Here is a 22,379-nt window from a genome sequence, read left to right on the forward strand (position 1 = left end):
TCTGAAAATCATGCGGTTCAAATCCACCAGCTGCTCCATGAGAGAAGGCTGGCAATCTCCTGTGTGATTTACTGCCTTTGAAAACTCACTAGAGGGTTAGCTATGAGTTGGTTCTGATTCAATGGCACACAACAACACAAAAATTATCTACAAGCACATGACCCATTAAGAGAATGCTATTAGCCTCCTGTATACATACATACATACATACCCATTCATATATGGAATGTGTATATGTATATGTATATATGCACACACACACACACACACACACATATATATATATATATGAGAGCAAGAGATTTAGCTCAAGTATGTGGTTCACATGTTTGTAGAGTCTGACAGTCCCAGATCTGTGTTCAACAGTCGGGTTAAAGGTTCATCCTGATTCTCCACAGAACAGAGAGCCGAGGTGACTACAGACCAGAGAGGGAATAGAGGAGGAAAAGCCTAGAACAATCTGTGGTATTTATAATCAGCTGATTCTCTGGAAGCATCCGTTCTATTCTAATAGATTTCTTTTCATGAGAAGACCATATCTTAACGGTTACTCCAGGATTGTTTAAAGCAGGAGGAAGGGTAGTAATTCAGACAAAGATCATGCAAATAATCCTTGGCTCTGAGAGGTATTTATGGCTAACATTTGAATACAGCTGAAGCCCTCCTGGAATAATGGCTGCACCACTGTTCCCTTCTGAGCTGAGGGCCCATCATCTCCACAGAAGAACCCCCTCTCTCAAGTTCCTACACTCAGTGGGGATTGTGGTTTTGATTTAAGGTAATTTGAGAGGAAGTGATGTGCTGGGAGGGAGAAAGGGGAAGGAATCAGCAAAGAACTCTGGTTTTCAGTGGTTTAATGAATCAAGCAGTTCTTGGCAAGGGTGAGGTCTTGGCCAAAGACAGCGGGCACTGGCTATGGTGAAGGTGGAATGGTCAGAGCTGGGAGAGGCCAAGTCTGCTCTCCCATCCACTGATTCCTTCCTTCCTGGCCCATTCCCTGTGCTCATCCCGTGTCCTCTCTACTTCTCGGTGCTGCACTCCAGCTAACCCGGGAATCACCATGGCAACAGAAGAGTCCATCATCCGCATCCCTCCCTACTACTACATCCATGTCCTGGACCAGAACAGCAATGTATCCCGTGTGGAAGTCGGGCCGAAGACCTACATCCGGCAGGACAATGAGAGGTTAGTGTAAGCTCGGCTGTGTGTGGAGTCCTTGGGGCTGAGGATGACCCCTTAGGCTGGCTGCTATGGTTACGGTACCCTTTTTCCTATTTCTAAGCAGGAGCAGTTTTTCCTCAGGTGATGGAGGAGGTTGGTTCTTAGGGGAATAAGTGGGCAAATTCCCATTTCCTGCTTCTGGGAATTGGATGAGAGCGGGGTGACTGGGCTCTCACCCCTCTTCTCACCCTCCAACAGGATACTATTTGCCCCCGTGCCCATGGTGACTGTCCCTCCACGCCACTACTGCACAGTGGCCAACCCTGTAGCTCGAGATGCCCAGGACTCAGTGCTGTTTGACATCACTGGGCAAGTACGGCTGCGCCATGCTGACCTGGAGATCCGGCTGGCCCAAGAGCCCTTTCCCTTATACCCAGGGGAGGTGTTGGAAAAGGTACTTGACTTGACTTGCCTCTCGTAAGGCCCAGCCTCCCTATCTTGCTAGCCTGTCCTCACGCTGCACATTAACTTCTGAAGGGAAACAGTGGGGTGGGAGTGGGGTGCTGTGTGCAGGCTGGGAAAGGAGAATGGCTGACTCAGCAGAGGCTGAACGGACTCCTCCCTCCTTCACATATGCTCACTACAGAAGGCCCCTTCTTTAAGAAACTGTTGGTTTGTCTTAGCATTTGGTCTACCAGGCTCCCCAGAGGCTTCTGAAAGCTACTAGCTAGTTTTAGTGCTAAATGACTCGTGTATGTTATTCTCTCAAACAGTGACAGACACTGTGGGGCAATAGCTGAACAGTGATGAGCCAAGGGAAGTCCAGGATCAGGGGGCCTGTTCAAGGAAAGGACTGGAGGCCACACTTGCAAGCGGTCAGCTAATTCCATTTCCTTAATTCTCTTCTCCTTTACTCATTCATAGTTTTCACCCTGGGTCCTCCACTGACTGGTTACTGATCCTCGCTGCATAGTAATATGACCTGGGGAGCTTTCTGAGATATTTGTGGTCACGGCTGGCAAATATCTTAGGAGAAAGAGCAGGTGTAGAGAGGTAATGATGAAGAATGTGATTAAAATGTTGTTCCTCTGAGAATCTGGTTGAAGATTCTTGATGGTATTCTTAATACAGTTCCTGGTATTTTTCTGCAAAATTTGTGAAACTGACCTCCATATAAAAGTTGGAAAAGAAATTAATGCCCTGGCCCTTCTCTAGACAAATTAAGTCAACCTCTGGATGGGGGTAGGGAGCATGGTGGCGCTGTGGTAAGGAGCTGGGCTACCAACCAAAAGATAAGAGGTTCAAATCCACCAGCTGCTATCCAGGAGAAAGATGGGCAATCTCCTCTCGTGCAATTTACAGATTCTGGAAACCCCATGGAGGGTCAGCTATGAGTCAGTTCTGACATGACAGTATATTACAACAGCTGGGTTGGAGTTGGGGGATAGGTCAGGTTACAATATTTAAGTATTTATTATATTAATGTTTACTCTTGCTTTTACCGAATTTCCTAATGTTTACTCTTGCTATTACCTAATTTCTTTGGGTATCAAAACCCATTTGTGGCCACATAGAAGAAAAACCTTGTAAATGTCTCTAGTAAAAGAGTTTCATTCATAAGTCCATTTTTTTAAAGCATCAGATATCAAATAACAACTTTTTTAAATATCGGAAGGTCCACAAAATAGAGAAACCTTATAAATGTTCCTGCTGTGGAAAAGTTTCAGCAAGAGCTCAAGTTATGATAGACATCAGAGCTCACATTTTGGGAAGTCCTACCCATAGCGAAACCCTTAGCATTGTCTGGGTCAGTCCAGTGACAAATACTGAGCTACTGGAATCACCTACACTATTAAATCTGTTCTGCCCCTATCTATTTTCATGGATTAAAAAGAGAGAATCTACAGCTGCTTTTTTTTTTAAATTTAGGTTGTTTATTTTTCATTTCAATGAACATCTACAGAGATTTTGGGATTCCATTCATTCATTGTTGCACCCTTCTCCCCGCACAAACCCCTCCCCTGCTTTTTTTTTATAGCTGCTTTTGAACTTGAAAGTTGATTTGGGCTCTTGGAGTGAACATCATGCTTCCTTAATGTCTTCTAACAGAGTGGCTGTAATTACTGTTCACTGGAGTAACTTACATCAGCTCAGCCCTTTAGAACTAGGATTTCAGAGCCTGTCTTGCAGATACAAAGCGCAAGCAGATAGAGAGGACTAGGGACCTCATTTGTGTTCTTTGACATGTGAGTACAATGTCAACTTGACATGCCTTTTCTTCAAATAAAGTCCGTAGAGTCAGTCCTCAAAACAAACAAACAAACCCCAAACCAACTGTTTGTGGGGGAGAATGGGGGACAATGTCTTGGAAGAAGAAGGCCTGCGTATCATCGTTATTGCTGGGCAATGAGTAACAACGATCTGGGTGACTTAAAAGGACACATATTTATTATCTCACAGTTCTGCAGGTCAGGACTTCATATGGCTCAGTTCTCTGCTCAGTATCTCCCCTTCAGAATGTCTACTGGTTGTGATTTGAGGCGTAGAGCCCCCTTCCCAGATGGCCAGTTTCAGTTCCTTATGGTCGTAGGAATGAGGTCTCTATTTCTAGTTGTTTCTCAGCTACAGAGGGAGTTCTGGTGGCTTAGTGGTAAGGAATTACTCTACCAATGCAAAGGTTAAGTGGTTTGAATCCACCAGCTGCTCCATCAGGAGGGAAAATGTATACTCTCTTCCCATGTGATTTACGGCCTCTGAAAACCCACTGGACGGTCAGTTGGGACTTGAACTGTACACAACAACAACAACATCTCAGCTGGAGATACTCCCTTGTCTCCTCAATAACACCCACATTCCTTCTCACGTGGGCCTCTCCATCTCCGGACCAACACCAGTGTGGTGACTTCTCTCACATTTCCAGTCTCTCTGTTTCTTTTCTTCTGCCTTTCCCCCTTTTTTCTTTCCCTGCTGCTTTTTTTTTTCACCTTTTTGATGCTTTAAGTAAAAGTTTACAGAGAAAATAGTTATCCCATTCAAGCAGTTGTATACATTTTGTTTTAGGACGTTAATTATGGTCCCTATGTTGTAACCATACACTAATCCTTCTATCTTTTCAGACCTTCTGAGCTTTCTCCCTGCACAAATACTACTCTTTTAATTTGTATAATTGCTTATTTTATGGGCCTCATAAACATGTTCATTATGTGGCTCAAAGTTGAACCACAAAGCTGACATCAATTCCAAGCTCAAAGAGTTACTAAGACTATAGATTTGAGGGTTTCACCAGTTTCTGTGAGACCTACAGGCCTGATCATTTTTCTGATTTTTATTTTAGTTCCACATTTCCCTCCTACTCTATTCAAGACCCTCAACCATGATAGTTCACTCAGCATAATGTTCTCCATCCTCTCCCAGTTTACGTAGTCTTTTTCAAAATTGTTGCTCCTGAGTGCTGCATAGTATTCCATTGTGTGACTGTACCACAATTTCTCAATTCATTTGGTTGTGTTTTAACATTTGGGCTGTTCCCATGTTCTTGCGATGGTGAATAATGCTGCTGTGAATGTTGGTGTACAAATCTCCATTTGTGTCTCAGTTCTAATTTCCTTGGGGCATATTCCTTGTAGTGGAATAGCAGGGTCATATGTACTATGATCCCTTTTAGAAAAGTCAACAGTGGTAGCTGGGCACCATCCAGTTCTTCTGGTCACAGGAGAGTTGAGGTTGAAGTTCCTTCCATTCCTCACCTCATTGTCATCAAGTTAGAACTGACTCATAACCAACCCTCCAGTGGATTTCAGAGGCTGTAGTTTGCAAGGGAGAAGACTGCCCATCTTTCTCCCTCAGAGCAGCTGGTGGGTTCAAACCCATTAATCCTTTAGAAATGTCTTTGCTTTTCTTTGCTCTTCTTTGTTCCGGATAGAGAGGGGGCAATAGATGGTCTCTCAGAAACTTTTAAGACTTCAGTAGCTACTCACCAAAGAAGGAATTAGAATGTTGTTTTTTGTCGACTAGATTATGCTAATTGGCCTTGATGCCCCTCAAGGCTGTGATCCCTGGGCCCTAGGAGTAGCAGGGGGTTTGCTCCAGACGTCCATGAACAGCACAGTATTGATAATATTTAACATAAATACATATTCATAGCCTGGAAATGTATCTTTTCACCTAACATTGGGCCCTGGTATGGCAGAAGAGATGGGGTAGAGAGGAACCATGAGGGAGGAAGATTTATTCTTAAGCAAAGCAGGAGAGGAGAGATGGGGAAGGTCAGAGCTACTGAGCTCTCTGGAAGGACCGTGTCCTCACACCAGGTCATGAAGTAGTCACCTATGCTCCCTCCAAGCCCTCTACCCTGTTGGCGTAGTATGGAGGGAGTTGCACTGCTAACTTAACGGTGGCGCTTCTCTGGAGGTTCGAATCCACCAGCAGCTCTTCCTCAGAATGGGCAGCAATCTCCTCCTGTGTGATTTACAGCCTCCAAAAACTTGCTGGAGGGCAGGGTCCATTTCCAACTTGAAAGCAATGAGTTTGAGAGTTTGAAACCATTTCTAAGCATTTCCTACAGGGGAAATGTCTATTATTTTGGTTTCCGGGCCGTGGCATCCGTCCTCTAGCTCTGTTGATGCTGTTGCTTAGTTCTTCAGACCAGGTGGCTTTGGAATTGCTCCTAACATACACCTTTCACCCAGGCTCTAATTTTGGTACATGTAAGGGTTGATGCCATATATTCTGACCTCCATTGTTTGACCCCCAGAATCTCAAGACAGCAGTTCATGAATTCCCTTCTCCCTCTAGGACATCACCCCGCTGCAGGTGGTGCTGCCCAACACCGCCCTCCACCTTAAGGCGTTGCTGGATTTCGAGGATGAGAATGGAGACAAGGTGGTGGCAGGCGATGAGTGGCTCTTTGAAGGACCTGGTGAGTTGCCCTCCTGTCAGAGGACTTTCTGCTGTCCACAACAGCCCTGCTGTCTTCTGACATTGACTCTGCCCTTGGTCTTCCCTTCCCAGGCACATACATCCCCCAGAAGGAGGTGGAGGTCGTGGAGATCATTCAGGCCACAGTCATCAGGCAGAACCAGGCCCTGCGGTTGAGAGCCCGCAAGGAGTGCAGAGACCGCGATGGCAAGGAAAGAGTGACAGGTAGAGCTGAGAAAGAACGGTGGTGGGGGGTGAGCACACAGTGCCTCTTGACTGCCTTTGCTGCATGGCCAATAGGGGAAGGTTTGGAAAGCTTGTCATCTAAGACTAAAATGTGCCTGATACAGGCCATGGTCTTTGCAATCACTTGCTGTGTATCAGAAAGCTGGACAATGACTAGGGATGACAGGAGGAGGACTGATGCCTTTGAGCTGTCATGCTAGAGAATAGACATGGACTGCTAGGAGAACAACCAGGTTCATCCTAGAGAGGGTGAAACCAGGCTGCTCCTTGGAGATGAGGATTCTGAAGCTTCGTCTGACATACTTTGGGCATGTTGCAAGGAGGGACCAGTCCTGTAATCATATGATCACCCCAAGTAGAGTCATGTTGACATATTGGTTTTTTCCCCCCACCCTCTTCTTCTCCATAAAGAAGTTGGGGATGGTGTCCCCTGTTTTATCCGATTCTAGATTAACAAAACAGATATTAAAATATAATTAACAAATGCAGACCTTACTCTTCCAGTTATGGTTCTTAAAATTCTACAAATATTACTTTCTTTAATCCTTGAATAGCCTTGAGAAAAAAGACAAGGCTAGAGGCTTGTGATCAACCAAATCTGCTGCCAATTTAAGGACCAACATGAGTGGGAAGAATCTGGATTTTAGTGGTTAGAAAGGCAGAGCACAGCAGCAGTTTGGACATCTGGGAATTTTCCTCTTCTCCTGGGATGTGGTTGTTGTTGTGGTTGTGTACCATCAAGTCGGAACAGACCCATAGGTGACCCTCCCAGAGGAGATGACCCATCTTTCTCCTGCAGAGAAGCTGGTGTATTCAAATCTCATGCCTTTGGGATTGCAGTGCAGCTTCTTAACCACTAGGCCACCAGAACTCCCAGACAGTTCATATTCTGTTGTGGTTAGAAAGGAGAAAAGAATTCCTGTCAGGCCCTTGAACCCAGAGGTTCACCTACACAGCCCAGGTCACAGGAATGAGCAACTTGGGACCAGGTTGATTGACCTTTGACCCTTACCCCTGTGCCCTTGGTCCAGGAGAAGAATGGCTGGTCCGGTCTGTGGGTGCATACCTGCCAGCAGTGTTTGAGGAGGTTCTCGACTTGGTGAATGCTGTGGTCCTCACAGAAAAGGTTTGTGCTCAAGATGGGGAGTTAAAGGGCACTGGATCTGAGGATGGGGAGTTATGGGGTGCTGGTTCTGAGGATGAGGAGTTATGGGGTAGAGAGTTAAGGGGCACTGTTATACAGGACACTCAGAATGTGAGATGAGGAGAGAAGGCCTATTTCTAAGGCCGCTTAACAAGTGAATAATAAAATATAAAGGTCAGATCACCTGAGTATTCTGGGTCATCTGAGATGGTAGAAATGGTCGCTCACCTGGAAGCATTAAGTGACCACTAGGTGGAGTTGCTGCTCATTCTACAGGAAGCTGGAGGTGCACTGACCCCGACTCCCCAATGGCTCTGCTTTACAGATAGCCTTGCACCTCAGGGCTCGGCAGACCTTCCGGGACTTTAGGGGTGTGACCCGCAGAACTGGAGAGGAATGGCTGGTGACCGTGCAGGACACAGAGGCCCACGTGCCAGATGTCCATGAGGAGGTGCTGGGGATCGTGCCCATCACCACCCTGGGCCGCCACAACTACTGTGTGATTCTCGACCCTGTGGGACCAGATGGCAAGAACCAGCTTGGGCAGAAGCGTGTTATCAAGGTACCTTCTCCCGCCTCTCCTCCCTGCCCAAGCCTTTCCCCACCTGACTCAGGTCTGCCCTGCAGCCTAAATGCCCGGATAGTGTGAGGCTCTCCCCCTCCCCTCCCATTCCTAGGTATACATTCCAGAAACACCAAGCCCTTCTGAGTCTCCCACATGGAATTCTCTCTGCCTTCCCTGGGAGCCCCTATGACTGTCTGATGGAAGGGCCTCCAGCCCTTCCTCCATGCCTAGAGACCCTATCCACCTTCCTCTCCCATCACACATCTCTCTCTTCTGGTGCCTCTGTTGTCCCCAAATGCATGCATTTAACTCCCTTTGGAATTCAGGAGATGGGATTTTTATTTTTTTCATAAATTCTCCATTCACTTTCACACATGACTCTTGCTGGACTCTATGTGGGACCAGCAGGGGTCAGCAGACTTTTTGTAAAGGACCAGGTAGCAGATAGTTTCGGTTTTGTGGGTCATATTGTTCTTGCTGCAGCTACTCAACTCTCCTGTTGTGAAAGAACGCAGCCATAGACCACAAGTAAAAGAAACGGGTCTGGTGGTGCTGCTGTAACACTCTATTGATAAAAGGAGGCAGGAAATGTGAAACAACTCAGATGACCATCAGCTGATGACAGGGCAAATAAAATGTGGGATGCTTCTACAATGGAGAAGAAGCTATTCAGCTATTAAAAGGAATGAGTGCTGACACATTCACCAACATGGATAAGCCTAGAAAACATTACACTCCTTCATCTAAGCCGACATTCAGCTGCCAAAAAAACACATGAAGAAATACTCAAGATCATGAACTATTAGATCAAACCGTGAGCTAGCATGTCACCCCAACAAAATTAGCAATTATCAGTAAGACATCAAACGGCAGTGCTAGCAAGGGCATGGAGAATTTGGGACTCACATGTCCGGTGGGAATGTAAAATGGTGCGACTACTATGGCGGGCAGTTTGATGCTTCCTTAGAAAGCTGTGAGCAGAAATACCATTTGATCCAGCAATCCCACTACTAGGTATATATCCCAAAGAAATAAGGGCTGTAATACAAACGTACACCCGTATTTATGGCAGCATTATTTACAATAGAGAAGAAGGGGAAACAGCTCAAGTGTCCATCATGAATGAATGACTTAAGAAACTGGTACATTCACACGGTGAAGTATTTAGCATCACTAAAAAACGATCAAGAATTTATGAAATACTGTACAACATAGATGAACCTAGAACAAATTATGCTAAGTGGCCTGTCACAAAAGGACAATTACGGTCTAAGACTACTAATAGAAAAAGCTAAGGAAAGGTTTACACACATATAGAATCAATCTTGGAAAGTTAACAGGGATTAAGAAGGGAGTAAATACTAATAAATAGTTAAATTAGGGCAAGGGGAAAGCAATATACAATGAGAGTTTGATTAAGCATTATAATTAAGAAATCATAATTAATGTTTTAAAACAAAATCTGAATGATTGAATGAAAATGCAGTATGATTTGTCAACTTCCTCTCAAAAAGTTTAATATGTCAAATGAAGAAGCAAAACACAAAGGCCACATGTTGTATGATTCCATTTCTATAAAATGTCCAGAAAGGCAAATCCATAGACACAGAAAGCAGATTAGTTGTTGCTAGGGAAGGGGAGAATGAAGAATGACTGGTAACTGGTACTTGAGGTTGTTTTGGGGAATGATAGAAAATATTCTATCAGATAGTAGTGATGGTTGCATAACTGTGAATATACTAGAATCACTGGTTTGTATACTTAAAACAGTATATTTTATGGTATGTGAATTGTATTTCAATATAGTTTATAATTTTTAAAAAGCAGCAAAAAAGCAGGTGGTGGTGTTGGGTGCCATCAAGGTGAGTCCGACTCAGAGTGACCCGATGAACAACGGACCTGACCCCTGACCTATACTATGCCAGCCTCGTAATCTCTGACCTTCTTGAGCCCATTGCTATAGTCACTGTGTCAGTCCATCTCGTTGAGGGTCTTCTTTTCTTTCGCTGACCCTCCACCATTCCAAGCATGATGTCCCTCTCCAAGGAATTGCCCTCTTAGCAACATGTCCCCAGATGCAGACAGCAGGCTGCAGTTGGCCCAGTTGTCCTTTTGCTAATGCTTGGCCTATACCATCCGACAAAAACAAAACATGGGAGAGCTGGAAGAGAAATCATAGGTGAATTCTTCCCTGTTGCACTTGAAGGGATAACTGTCCACTGTTTTGTGACATAGGGTGAGGGTAGGGCTGGGATGGATGTAGACAGTCATTTTAGGCTCATGTCTTCAGTACAGAGGTTGGAGGGGTTTGGGAAGGCACCCATGACCCCGTGGCAGCTGCACCAACCAACCCCTCATCTCCCACCAGGGAGAGAAGTCTTTCTTCCTACAGCCAGGCGAGAGGCTGGAGCAAGGCATCCAGAACGTGTATGTGCTGTCGGAGCAGGAGGGACTGCTGCTGAGGGCCCTGCAGCCCGTGGAGGAAGGGGAGGATGAGGAGAAGGGGGCCCACCAGGCGGGGGACCGCTGGCTTATCAGAGGGCCGCTGGAGTACGTGCCGTCTGCCAAGGTGCAGGTGGTGGAAGTGCGTCAGGCCATCCCTTTGGATGAGAATGAGGGCATCTACGTGCAGGACATCAAGACTGGAAAGGTAATACCTGGAGGGTGGGCAGCCGTGTGGCCACTGTGGTCATTGCTCTGGGCAGCAAGGGTGACAATGAAGTGGATGGGAACATGGGGAATGGTGGGGAAGGAGACTTCAGCTACATTGATAGGAGGACCTCAGTAGACTGGACCCCTTCTTGGTGAGGACATTCCATACTATCACTTTTTTTGGTCTTAAATGTCAAAGTTTAGAGAGTGTAGCTGACATGATGAGCTTAGGTTTAGGCAACAGACTGTCCCTACTGTAGATCTGGCCCCTCAGCCTAAAGTCCTGATACCGGAGGCTGGCTAGGAACAGGAAGAACCTGCTTCCTCTCTTTATCCGTATCCTGGTGGACTCCTTCTCGTCACCTCACTCACTGTAAATCCTAAAGCCAAGGAGATGCTAAGGTAATGGGCAGATGAGGACCACATCTCCAACCTCTTTCTTGAAGACCTGGAAGTACAGCTCAGGCTCCTGTGTCATATTAATGCAGTCTTTCGACCTCCTAGGATTGCATCTGCCCAAACGATGGCCCTTGAAGGAAAATACCAGAAGAAATAATATTGAACATCTCCTGTATGACAAGTGCACTATTTCTCAGCACTTAACATCAATGTCACTGAGTCAGGTCCAACCCCTAATGACCCCATGTGTGGAAGAGTAAAATCACATTCCACAGGGGTCAGTGGCTAGGCCCGCCTTCTGAGGTGCCTCCTGAAGCAGCCAAGCACATTAATCATTTTCACCACAGAGGACATTTCACATACAGAACACTGTTTATTGTCATGGTAGCCATTATCATTTTACAGATGAGACTATTGACGCCTAGACAGAAAAGAGCAGATGGTAAACTAGGATGTGAACAGAGGTTGTGTGCCCTCCTTGGACCCTGCTCCGGGACTGCTGGGTGGGGGGTTTCTTCCTTGAGCCTCCCGTAACCCCACGTCCTCCACTCTCCAGGTGCGCTCTGTGATTGGAAGCACCTACATGCTCACAGAGGATGAAGTCCTGTGGGAGAAGGAGCTGCCTCCTGGAGTGGAGGAGCTGCTCAACAAGGGGCAGGACCCCTTGGCGGACAGGGGGGAGACGCGGGTGACGAAGCCCCTTCAGCCATCGGTCCCCCGGAACAAGACCCGGGTGGTCAGCTACCGTGTCCCTCACAACGCTGCGGTGCAGGTGTATGACTACAGAGAGAAGAGAGCTCGGTGAGGGGCGGGGATGCGGGCTGGCCCCTGGGGTCAGGAGAGCTGGGGGACTGCAGGGTAAGGTGGTAGAGGACCAGAGGGGGTTGGGATGAAGCCTCACGTGGGAAATGGCATGGGGTCCCAGGCATTCTGCAGGTGCCTGACTTGTGCTCCCTCTGCAGCGTGGTCTTTGGGCCTGAGTTGGTGTCACTGGGACCGGAGGAGCAGTTCACAGTGCTGTCTCTCTCGGCCGGCCGGCCCAAGCGTCCCCACTCCCGCCGTGCTCTCTGCCTGCTCCTGGGGCCTGATTTCTTCACAGACCTCATCACCATTGAAACGGCAGACCACGCGAGGCTGCAGCTCCAGCTTGCGTACAACTGGTGAGGGGCCTGGGCGAGGAGTCGGTGAGGGCTGGGGTGCCGTCCAGGAGAAGCCAGAGGCAGTGGGATGCCTCCTGCAGTGCTGACTTAAGAAGGACCCAATGCTTGGCTTGATGCCAGAGTCAAGAAAAACCTGGGAAGTGTCTGCAGCTCCAGTGTGTTGCCTGGGGGACTGGCAGGGTTGGAAATTCAGGGATTTGATAGTGTCTGAGCTAAAACTCCCAGTAGGTATTCAGCCAAACACTTGTTTGCAAAGATATAAAAGTTTTATTGGAAAGAAACTGTGGGAGTGGGCACATGGGGCAGGGGCAGGGCCAGAGCAGAGCGCTCACTGTGGACGTGTTGGTGTTTCTCCAGTTTTCCAATTTGTAAAACGAGACAAGCCATTACCTACTTTGCAGGGTTGTTGAAAGGATAAAGTGAGAAGTAGAACCAGTGCCTGGGACCTAGAACTCAGAATCCCAGCTATTAGGAGCGATAAATCACTTCTAGAAATAACACAACTCCCAGTGACATGTTCCTCACCTCTTGGGTGGGTGGGGTGCTGTCTTATTCAGGGGTACGATAACATGACAGCCAAGAACAGACATAGGAGCATGATGGCCTGGGTCAGGCTTCTATCCTGAATGAACTCTGTGTGACCTTGGGCCATCACAGACCCTCCCTCAGCTGGAGAGTGGGGCTAATGCTTTCCCCACCACACACAGTGTCTGAGAACGAAGGGGCAGCATGTGTGGATGTCTTAGGGCTGGCAGGCACCAGCTAGTGTGGTCTGTTGTTAGCCCTGTTCCGGGCTGAGGTCCTTCTTGAAGGAAAACAGCTTCTTCCTTTTTGAACCTCTTTGCTCCCAGGTATTTTGAGGTGACTAACCGGAATGACCCCCAAGAGACAGCCAAGCTCTTCTCAGTACCCGACTTTGTGGGGGACGCGTGCAAGGCCATTGCATCCCGGGTGCGAGGGGCCGTGGCCTCTGTCACCTTTGATGACTTCCACAAGAACTCAGCCCGCATCATTCGCGCTTCTGTCTTTGGCTTTGAGACTGTGGAGGGCAGGGAGCCCAGCAGTGCCGCTCTTCTCAAGCCCCGAGACCGGGCCGTCTTCCCTCAAAATGGACTGGTGGTCAGCAGCGTGGATGTGCAGTCTGTGGAGCCTGTGGACCAGAGGACCCGTGACGCCCTGCAGCGCAGTGTCCAGCTGGCCATTGAGATCACCACCAACTCCCAGGAGGCAGCTGCCAAGTGAGTGAGGCCTGGGGCCTGGCTGCCCCCAAACCCTGCCTGTAGCCCACTTGCGAGGACCTGGACCTCTCTTTGCTGTGAAGGATACTTTTTCTACCCAATAGGCAGGAGGTTCATCGGTGTGAGTTACATGCCCCTTCCTGCCCCCATGGCTTTCCACGTTGTGTATGATAAACCCAAGCTGCTCTGAGCTCCAGCCTTGCCCCCCTGCCCCCCGACCTTCCACCTTCTCCCAGGTTCTCATGCCGCAGTCCCACCGGCTCCTTTCTCTCCCTTGAGACCCTTTTGCGTTGTTGGTTTCCTCAGCCCAGACTGCTACCCCAGAACCTTACAGGGCAGGCTGCTGCTTCAGCCTCAGCCCTAATGTGGCCTCTTGGAGAACCCTTTCCTTTCTGCCTTCAAGAAGGCAGTGCCCTTTGCCCAGCCACGTGCTCACATCATCCTGTCCACTGCTTTCAACATTACTTCTGTCTGTCTTCCATCATCCTCGGTGACTTCCATCCCAGTGGAAGGCTATCGTTAGAACAACACACTTGAGCCCGGCCCTATCCTAAGCTCCCCTCGTCTCTGACACATTTGAGCCCAGCCCTATGCTAAGCTACCCCCGTCTCTGACACACTTGGGCCCAGCCCTATCCTGAGCCACTCTCGTCACTGACACACGTGAACCCAGCCCTATGTTAAGCCACCTTCATCTCTGACACACTTTGCAGTCACTACATCCGTCCATCCTGTTGGGAGTCTTCCTCTCTTCTGCTGACCCTCCATCTTTCCAAGCCTAATGTCCCTTTCTAAGGAACAGTCTTTCCTATGCATCAGAGAGTTGGACAATGACCAAGGAGGATAGAAGAAGAATTGATGCCTTTGAGCTGTGGTGTTGGAGAAGAGTATTGAGAATACCAGGGACTGCTAGGAAAACAGATTCGTCCTAGAAAGGGTTAAACCAGGTGGCTCCTTGGAGGCAAGGATTCTGAAGCTCTGTCTAACATACTTTGGACATGTTGTAAGGAGGGACAGGTCCTTGGAGAGGGACATCATGCTTGGGAGGGTGGAGGGATTGCGCAGGAGGGGAAGGCCCTCTGAGGTGGATTGATTCAGTGACTGGGGTAATCGGGATGGGAGTGTCAGAGACGGTGCGATTGGCACAGGACAGAGCGGAGTTTGGACAGAGCGGAGTTTAGGGCTGTTGTACATAAGGTCACTGAGTCACAAGTGACTCGATGGCACATAACAACAACAGCACCATGTCCAAAATATGAGAGATGGAGCTTCGTCATCTTTGCCTCCAAGAAGCACTCCATGAAATCAAGGCCTCAGTCATGCTGTGTTCTCCTTGGCCTTGAACATTTGGCTTACAGACAGTGGCCACTTGCACCCATGGTCAATGTCTGTCCTGGGCAGTAGATGAATCAGTGGTCCCGTCCCTTAGAACTTACGTGTCACGTCTGGCCTGATGCCAGCATCTTACCTGTCCCTTCTCCTGTCCAGGCACGAAGCTCAGAGACTAGAGCAAGAAGCCCGAGGCCGGCTTGAGAGGCAGAAGATCCTGGACCAATCAGAGGCCGAGAAAGCTCGCAGGGAGCTCCTGCAGCTCGAGGCTCTGAGGTGCGCTGAGAACTAGAGGAAGAAGAAAACTAGTAGGGGGGATGGTGAGGGTCCTAGAAAAGCAGCTGGTTGAGAAGGGGTAGGTGAAAGCCCCAATCCAGGCCAGGGAGGAGGACGGGGTTCTCCTGGGTCCTTCTAACTGAGCTGCCTCCTCCCCCAGCACGGCTGTGGAGAGCACTGGGACGGCCAAGGCGGAGGCAGAGTCCCGTGCGGAGGCTGCTCGGATTGAGGGAGAAGGCTCCGTGCTGCAGGCCAAGCTGAAAGCGGAGGCCTTGGCCATCGAGACAGTGAGTGCAAAGCAGAGCTGAGTGCCCACTTAGTGTGCGTTCTGTATCTGCGTTTACTACTACGCAAAACAACCTACAGGGAGCTCAGGTGGCCTAACGGTAAGGAGCTGTGCTGCCAACCCAGAGGCCTGACAATTGAATCCACAGCTGCTGTGGGAAAAGACGGGCAGACTCCTCCTGTGGATTTACTGCCTCTGAAAACCCACTGGAGGCTCAGCTGAGTTGGTTTAGACTTGACGGCACCATCAACAAAACCAGAATCTGCAAGACACATGATAGGCTCATATATTGTTGTTGTGCAGTGTTGTGTACCACAGCTGACCTTTCAGTGGGTCACTGCCAATCGGAGATGCCTAATTATGGGACACACACTGCTGCGGTGAACTTGGTATCCCTGAGGGTGTCTAGTGAGAGGCCAGGACCCGAGCCAGCCGGCTCTAGAAGGGGGTCTCTGAATGTGGGGCCAGATACAAAACGGTGCAGGCCTGGCCTCAAGTGGTGCTGTGTGGGCCAGAAGAACACTGCCAGCCCCCGGGTGAGGGGTGCGGACTCACCCCCGATCCCTGGGAGAGTACAGGGGACAAGCCGGGAGAGCCCATCTTCCTTGGCCTCAGCCGTCTGCTGATGTGGATGTCGCCACAGTCCCACGTTCCCAAGCCAGCCAGCCCCCCATTCACAAAGGCCGTGCAGGCTCATTGTGGTTTCATGCCTCAACAGGATCCCTAGACTGTGTTTTCATTCCATTTCTTCCTCAGTCGGTGTTAATTCTTTCATTTCCCTTTTGCCTCAGGGTTCTACAACTATCCTCCATATCTGCTATCTTTGTTTTCTGGTCTTCTTAGTTGAAGAGGGCTATGGGCTCCCAACTGCCTTGTCTGCCTTCATACCTGGAACTATTTAATTTTTCTGGAATTGAGTATCTTTTACATGCATGATCTTATTTAGTGCTTGAAATCCCACAAAGGGAGGCATTACCTCCATTTCACAGATGATGGATTAGAAGCTCAGATAGAGGTTCCCCAAGCACAGCCATGATTCATGCCTGACTGACTGCAAGTTTACAACTTTATCCCCGAGTTGTGTTACTCTAGTGAGCAGAGAGATACATTGGGAAGTTCTCAGAGGCTACATGATTAAAGGAATCCTGGATTTGTTTTGTTGTTCCCCCTTCCAGGAGGCTGAGCTCCAGCGGGTAAAGAAAGTGAGGGAGCTAGAGCTCGTCTATGCCCGCGCGCAGCTGGAGCTGGAGGTGAGCAAGGCCCGGCAGCTGAGTGAGGTGGAAGTAAACAAATTCAAGCAAATGACAGAAGCCCTGGGCCCCAACACCATCAGGGACCTTGCTACAGCCGGGCCAGAAATGCAGGTGAGACTTGAGGAAGGCCAAAGGGGAGGGGTCTTGGGAGCAAACCAGAATTAAGAATACAGAGTCAGGGAAGAAAATGCGACATTAGGGGAGCTCTGGTGGCCTAGTGGCAAGGAACTACAATCCCAGAGGTGCACAGTTCGAATCCACCAGATGCTCTGCCAGGGAAGGAGGGAAAATCTCCTCCTGTACCAGTCAGATCTGATTTGACGGTACACGCACACAAAAATAATAAAAAAAACTAAAATTAAAAAAAAAATGCGACATTGAGAAAGACACTGGGGCAAAGGGACAAGGTCAGCGATGGACCTGCTGCCATACCAAGTTTCTCGACTGACAAATCCAGGGGTGCACCAGTGAGCCGGGCACTGTACTAGACCCAGCAGTAGCGGAAGGTCCTGGGGAGATGTCAGATGGGACAGCATCAGTCAATGACAAGTGTGTCAAAGGAAGTCAAGCAGGGGGATGAGGTGATGAAGGGGTTGCCACTTCAGATTAATCAGTTAAGGAAAGAGAGGGGGCACTTGAGCCCCAAGTGGCATTGAGAAGAACTTCCCACTAGAAAGTCCAAACGAAAAGACACAAAGAAGCCAAACTTGGTGGATCTGAGGGATAGAAAGGACTCGGGCTGCAGCAAAGCGAGCAAAGGGGTAAAACGCTGGGCTGCTGGGGAGGGAGGCCCTCCACTGAGCTTTCCTTTCATTACTGATTGAGGTGGGAGGCAGCTGCAGTGTCAGACAGAAGGGGGGCCCTGGTCCAGAGCCATCATGGAGAGAAGAGACACCTGGGTTCTCACTTTCCTTCCTCTCTACCTCCCTCCAGGTCAAACTGCTTCAGAGCCTGGGCCTGAAATCGACCCTTATCACTGACGGCTCCACTCCCATCAATCTCTTCAGCACAGCCTTAGGTCTGCTGGGGATGGGGTCCGAGGCCGAACCTCCAGTCAAGAAGGCGGCTGGTGAGCCCAGCCCCCAAGGCTTGCATCAGCAGAGCCCACCTGCCCCTCACATTCTCAGGGGCGTCCCTATCATGCCTTAAAACTGCACTGACAAATAAAACTGACATTTCTGGGCATTAAAACCTGTTGTTTCCTTAAAGTGAAAGGGCGTTTAGTGGTGGGGGTACCCCTGAAATCTTGAGATTGTTATAAGGGACGCTGCAGGGAGAAGGAAGCCTCACCGTCACGCTGATGGGAACATGACTCCAGAGCTTTGCCTGAAATCTAGATCTGCCCTTTTGGTTGGGGAGTTAACTTTCCTGGACCTTGGTAGGTGGCGATAAAGCCACAGTGGGCAGGACAAGGCCTGTCTCTCTGGGATGGCTTCTGCAGAAGCAGCCTCTTTTCTCACTGCCCATTCCCCTTGCCAACCACCCTGGCCAGGAAGTCATCGTGGTGGTCTAACACTCCCACTGACAGTCATCCATCACACCTCTGCCCCCTGACATCTGGGAGGCTCCTCTGGACACACCTGCTGCTCATTCCAGGCAGCTGCCAGACCTGTGCCTCTGGCCATCGAACCTGCCTCTCCTCGTACCTGCCAGGTCTCCCTCTTCGGGGAGGCAGGAATGAGCCAGGTGTATGAGGAACTGGAATTGTTCTCTGGGCTTCTGGATGCGTGGAGGGAAGAGATTAACTGCAGTGGAGTTTACCTCTACTCATGGTACCTCCTGCACAGTGGATCAGGCACTGCCCGTCCTGGGCCACCCCCATGGTCACTTGCAAACTGGGCCTTTGTGATTCACAGGGTTTTCACTGGCTGATTTTCAGAAGTAGATCAGTAGGCCTTCCTGGTGTGTCTTCGTCTGGAAGCTCCTGTGGGCCTGCTGAGTCCCCACTAACTGATGTGTGATGAGGGGGGGACTCAAAACTTGGGTCCTGAATAAACTGTCAAGGGTCTGAGTTATTAAATCTGATCTAATGCCTCTTTTTAATGTGTGAATATATTGAAACCTATTTTTCTTTGTCTAAAACTTCTGTTTCTTTGCCAAGGGACCTAATTACTCTTTAAGAGGGATACTGTTGTATTTTAATATTTTAGGAGTGACAATACATATGGTATTTGTCTGAAACAGCTCCTTCTTACTTGTTTCTGTCCTTTTTCCTCTTATGGAAAGCTTCAAAGGTTAATCAGAAAACTAGTCAATTATCCTACTGCATAGCTGACCCTCCAGAAGGTTTTCAGAGGCAGTAAGTCACACAGAGATTGTCCATCTTTTTCCTGAGGAGCAGCTGGTGGATTTGAACCATCTGTCCCTGGGTTGGAAGCACAATTCATTACCTACCAGGCTGCCAGAGCTCCAAGGAGTAACTTTTTTAAAACAACAAAACCAAACCAACTTCCTGCCATCAAGCTGGAACATAGTCCTAACTGACGCTCCAGTGGGGTTTGGGAGGCTGTAAATGACACAGGAGCTGCTGGTGGATGTGAACGGCAAGAGAAGCGTCACCCCCGAGCCACAGTGTAGCTCCCCGTGGACTGTGCCACCAGCGCCCCTCAGTTAAACAATAAAGGCCGACAAATACACCAAGTGTATCAGACACACACACATTCAACAAAGACTCCCCAACATCTGATAACAAATGCTTTTTAATCATATGCTACCTCCTGAAATGGTTTGATTTTGACCAATTATTTATGTTATTCTGCATATTCCTTCCATCTTCTTTTTAAAAAAATTATTAATACTTCAACAAAAATTTACAGAAAACTTGGATTTCCATTAATTCATTGTTGCACATTTTCCTCCCTACCCCCCTCAGTTCACTTTTCTCTTAAAAAATTTTTTTTCATTGTTGCACAATTTCCTCCCTCCGCCTGCCCCCCAGTCCACTTTGCTATGCTCTGGACTGCTGTCATCTTCCATCTTTTGATGCTTCCTGCGTCATTCAGTATTATGTCTACAGAATCCTTCAGTATTGCAATGCAAAACGTGAATGTGTTCTTTAGTTCAGCTTGAGGAATGCCTTCTCTTTGTCTTCTAACTCCAGGTCTTTGTACATTTCATTGTCATACTTTCTTCTTGAGTTGCCTTTGAAATCTTCCATTCAGCTCTTTATCATTTCTTCCTTTCCCTCTAGCTTCCCTATGCTATAAGGCATATTTTAGAGTCTCTTTTGACATCCACTGGTCTCTCTTTTTTATATCTTTATTTTTTTATTATTAAATTTTATTAGTTTTAATGAACATTTACAGAGATTTGGGGTTTTCATTCATTCATTGTTGCATTTTTTATCTTTTTAAATGAACTGTTTTCTTTATATCTGATGTCCTTGATGTCATTCCACAAGTCATCCTGAGTGTTCAATGCATCAAATCTATTCTTGTGATGGTCTTTACATTAATGTAAGATATACTCAAGGTCCTATTTTTATTCTTACTAAGTTGTTTTCATTTTCTTCACCTTTAATTTGAACTTGCACATGAGCAACTGATCACCTGTTTCCACAGTCTCTGGCCTTATTCTGATTGGTAATACTGTGTTTCTCTACTGTTTCTTTCCACAGATGTAACAGATTTATTTCCTATATATTCCATCAGTCAAGTTCATGTGAATAGTTACCTTTTATCTTTTTATTTGCAATGAGTAAGTCATTGGTCATACAAAATTTTATCATGTGATCTCTAGCTATATTTCTATCAAAGCTCTATTTTCCCACCCATCAAGTTTGTTTCCAACTTTTGCATGTTTTATTTATTTATTTCAGACCACAGAAGTTGGTAGAAATCTTCAGCTTCTATGTTGAGATGGACCTGAGCGAAGAATCCATTAATAACCAGTCCTCCTTATGTCCTTACTAATGACTGGTGGACCACAGTGATGTTTTAAGTTGCCTGGAATTAGTGTCAACTCACAGCTAGTGTCTCATAATCCTTTAAGATCTGAAATCCTTCAAGATCTGATTGTGCCCTTTTCCACAATGAAGAGTCACTCTCTTAGAGGATGTATACAGAGCCCTTTTGGAAAGAGCTGGAGAGAGACTGACAGCATACATTTTGGGCAGAGCAGTGAGTTCCTTCCCCACGGGGATGTAACCTTGCCTTCATTCAAGTATGGGAATCGAATGAGTGGCCACAATTCTCTGTTCTGGCCATTCAAGTTAGACTGCTGTCCAACCTCTGTTTGTATAGTTGAAGTAAATATTTAATAGACTCCCATATATATTTTGCTCCAAGGAACACCATAACTAAGCAGCTAATGACAAAGCCATGAGTCAGGTATTTTGATTATTACTTTGATGCTTGTCTGGAATGCTACAAACGCCCTCAAAAAGGACTGATTCTGAGCCAAACTAGGTTAGAGCTGAATTGGGCTCAGATAATGATCTCTGCTTTCCATTAACTACCTTACAAGTGTATTCTTCCTCTCTTGTGACTCTGATGTTGCAGGTTTGAGGGCATGATGGTATCGGGCAACTCCAGTCCCCTCCTGCCTTTGTTGTATGGTTTGATTTGTTATGTGATTTGACTGTTTCCTAGTTAGTCTAAGCCTGAAAGCATGTACTCTGGCCCTGTATGACCACCTTCCCTCATGGTCACCACTGCAGACTCAAGATCGAATCCAGAACACTGCCTGTGGAAAGACTGAAAGCTGTTCATCTTTGCAAATGTCCCTGAAAACAAAAACTAGGAACTGCCAGGGAATCACAGCCTTTGGCGCAGCAGGCAAACTCCTCACAGTCTAGTCAGCGCAGGCCCCCACATAATCCACGCTTCAGTGACCCAACCAAATAAACTTCCAGATCCTGTCTTGACCTTTTGAGCTCAAACATGGAATCTGAGCTTAGTGGGCCAAAATCAATAAACTCAGACTCATTGAATTTTCTGTTATTTGTACCATTATCCCGTACCCTTGGTAGCCATCACCACACATATTCTCCAGGTTTCTGCTTACACACATTTGAAAAATGAAAGCAGTTCTTTAAGTCGGCAGCTTGCTTCTTTCTGGATCCCAATTTGTATCTCTCCTTTGGGGACTTGCTGGATTAAAGTCTAGGTAAAAGCTCAGACAAGACTCATTAATCACAACTTGGATAATCTCACCAGATGAGGGAAGGAGGACTGGTTCTGCTGGCAGGGCTGGTTCAGCTGAATTTAGATGCTCAATGACCCCAGACTCCCCACTGTTTGCTCCCAAATCCCCTTCAGACATCAACAGAAGTTCAGAGGTTTCTGAAAACCACCTTCATGTTTGAAAGTTCATTAAGAAGATTCACAAATTAATCATAGGGTCACGCATTTGATGAGTGGGTGGGGTAAAGGAAATGGGAAGGATCTTTTGTGAAAAATAAAGTATTCAGACTTTGTAAATAAGAATAAAATTTAAAAGAAAGAAGGGGGAAAGATTCACAAAACTCACTGGAAACTATTAGAGTCATGGACATATTACAGGGAAAGGATACAAATTAGAGCCAGCCAAAAGAAAAGATGCATAGGGCAGAATCTGGGTGGGTTCCAAACACAAAGCTGCTTCTCTTGTCCTCAAGAAAATATGGTTCCGTCAAGGTCAATATGGGATAGTATGCACTGGAGTATCACTGAGCAGGGCAATTCTAGTGACTTTTATTGTTTAGAGTTTTTACTGCAGTTTTATTACACAGAGTTGATTAATTAAATTATTATTTTTTTTAATTTTTTTTATTAT

The 22,379-nt window shown here is 47.4% G+C and overlaps 1 protein-coding gene across 1 annotated transcript; it reads left to right on the plus strand.

Moving 5' to 3' along the window:
- Positions 1-1,057: 1,057 nt before the first annotated feature.
- MVP (major vault protein) lies at positions 1,058-17,774 on the plus strand. Its single transcript, XM_006896616.1, has 14 exons — positions 1,058-1,185; positions 1,420-1,615; positions 5,956-6,079; positions 6,172-6,303; positions 7,356-7,450; positions 7,794-8,030; positions 10,402-10,683; positions 11,641-11,885; positions 12,047-12,244; positions 13,096-13,482; positions 14,970-15,086; positions 15,247-15,373; positions 16,548-16,736; positions 17,559-17,774. Exons 1-14 carry the CDS (start codon positions 1,061-1,063, stop codon positions 17,772-17,774), a joined length of 2,670 nt encoding a protein of 889 aa, XP_006896678.1. The 5' UTR covers positions 1,058-1,060.
- The last annotated feature ends 4,605 nt before the right edge of the window (positions 17,775-22,379 follow it).

This window comes from Elephantulus edwardii, unplaced genomic scaffold, assembly GCF_000299155.1.
Source record: "Elephantulus edwardii isolate Elephantulus edwardi_28Jun2011 unplaced genomic scaffold, EleEdw1.0 scaffold00186, whole genome shotgun sequence".
NCBI lineage: Eukaryota > Metazoa > Chordata > Mammalia > Macroscelidea > Macroscelididae > Elephantulus > Elephantulus edwardii.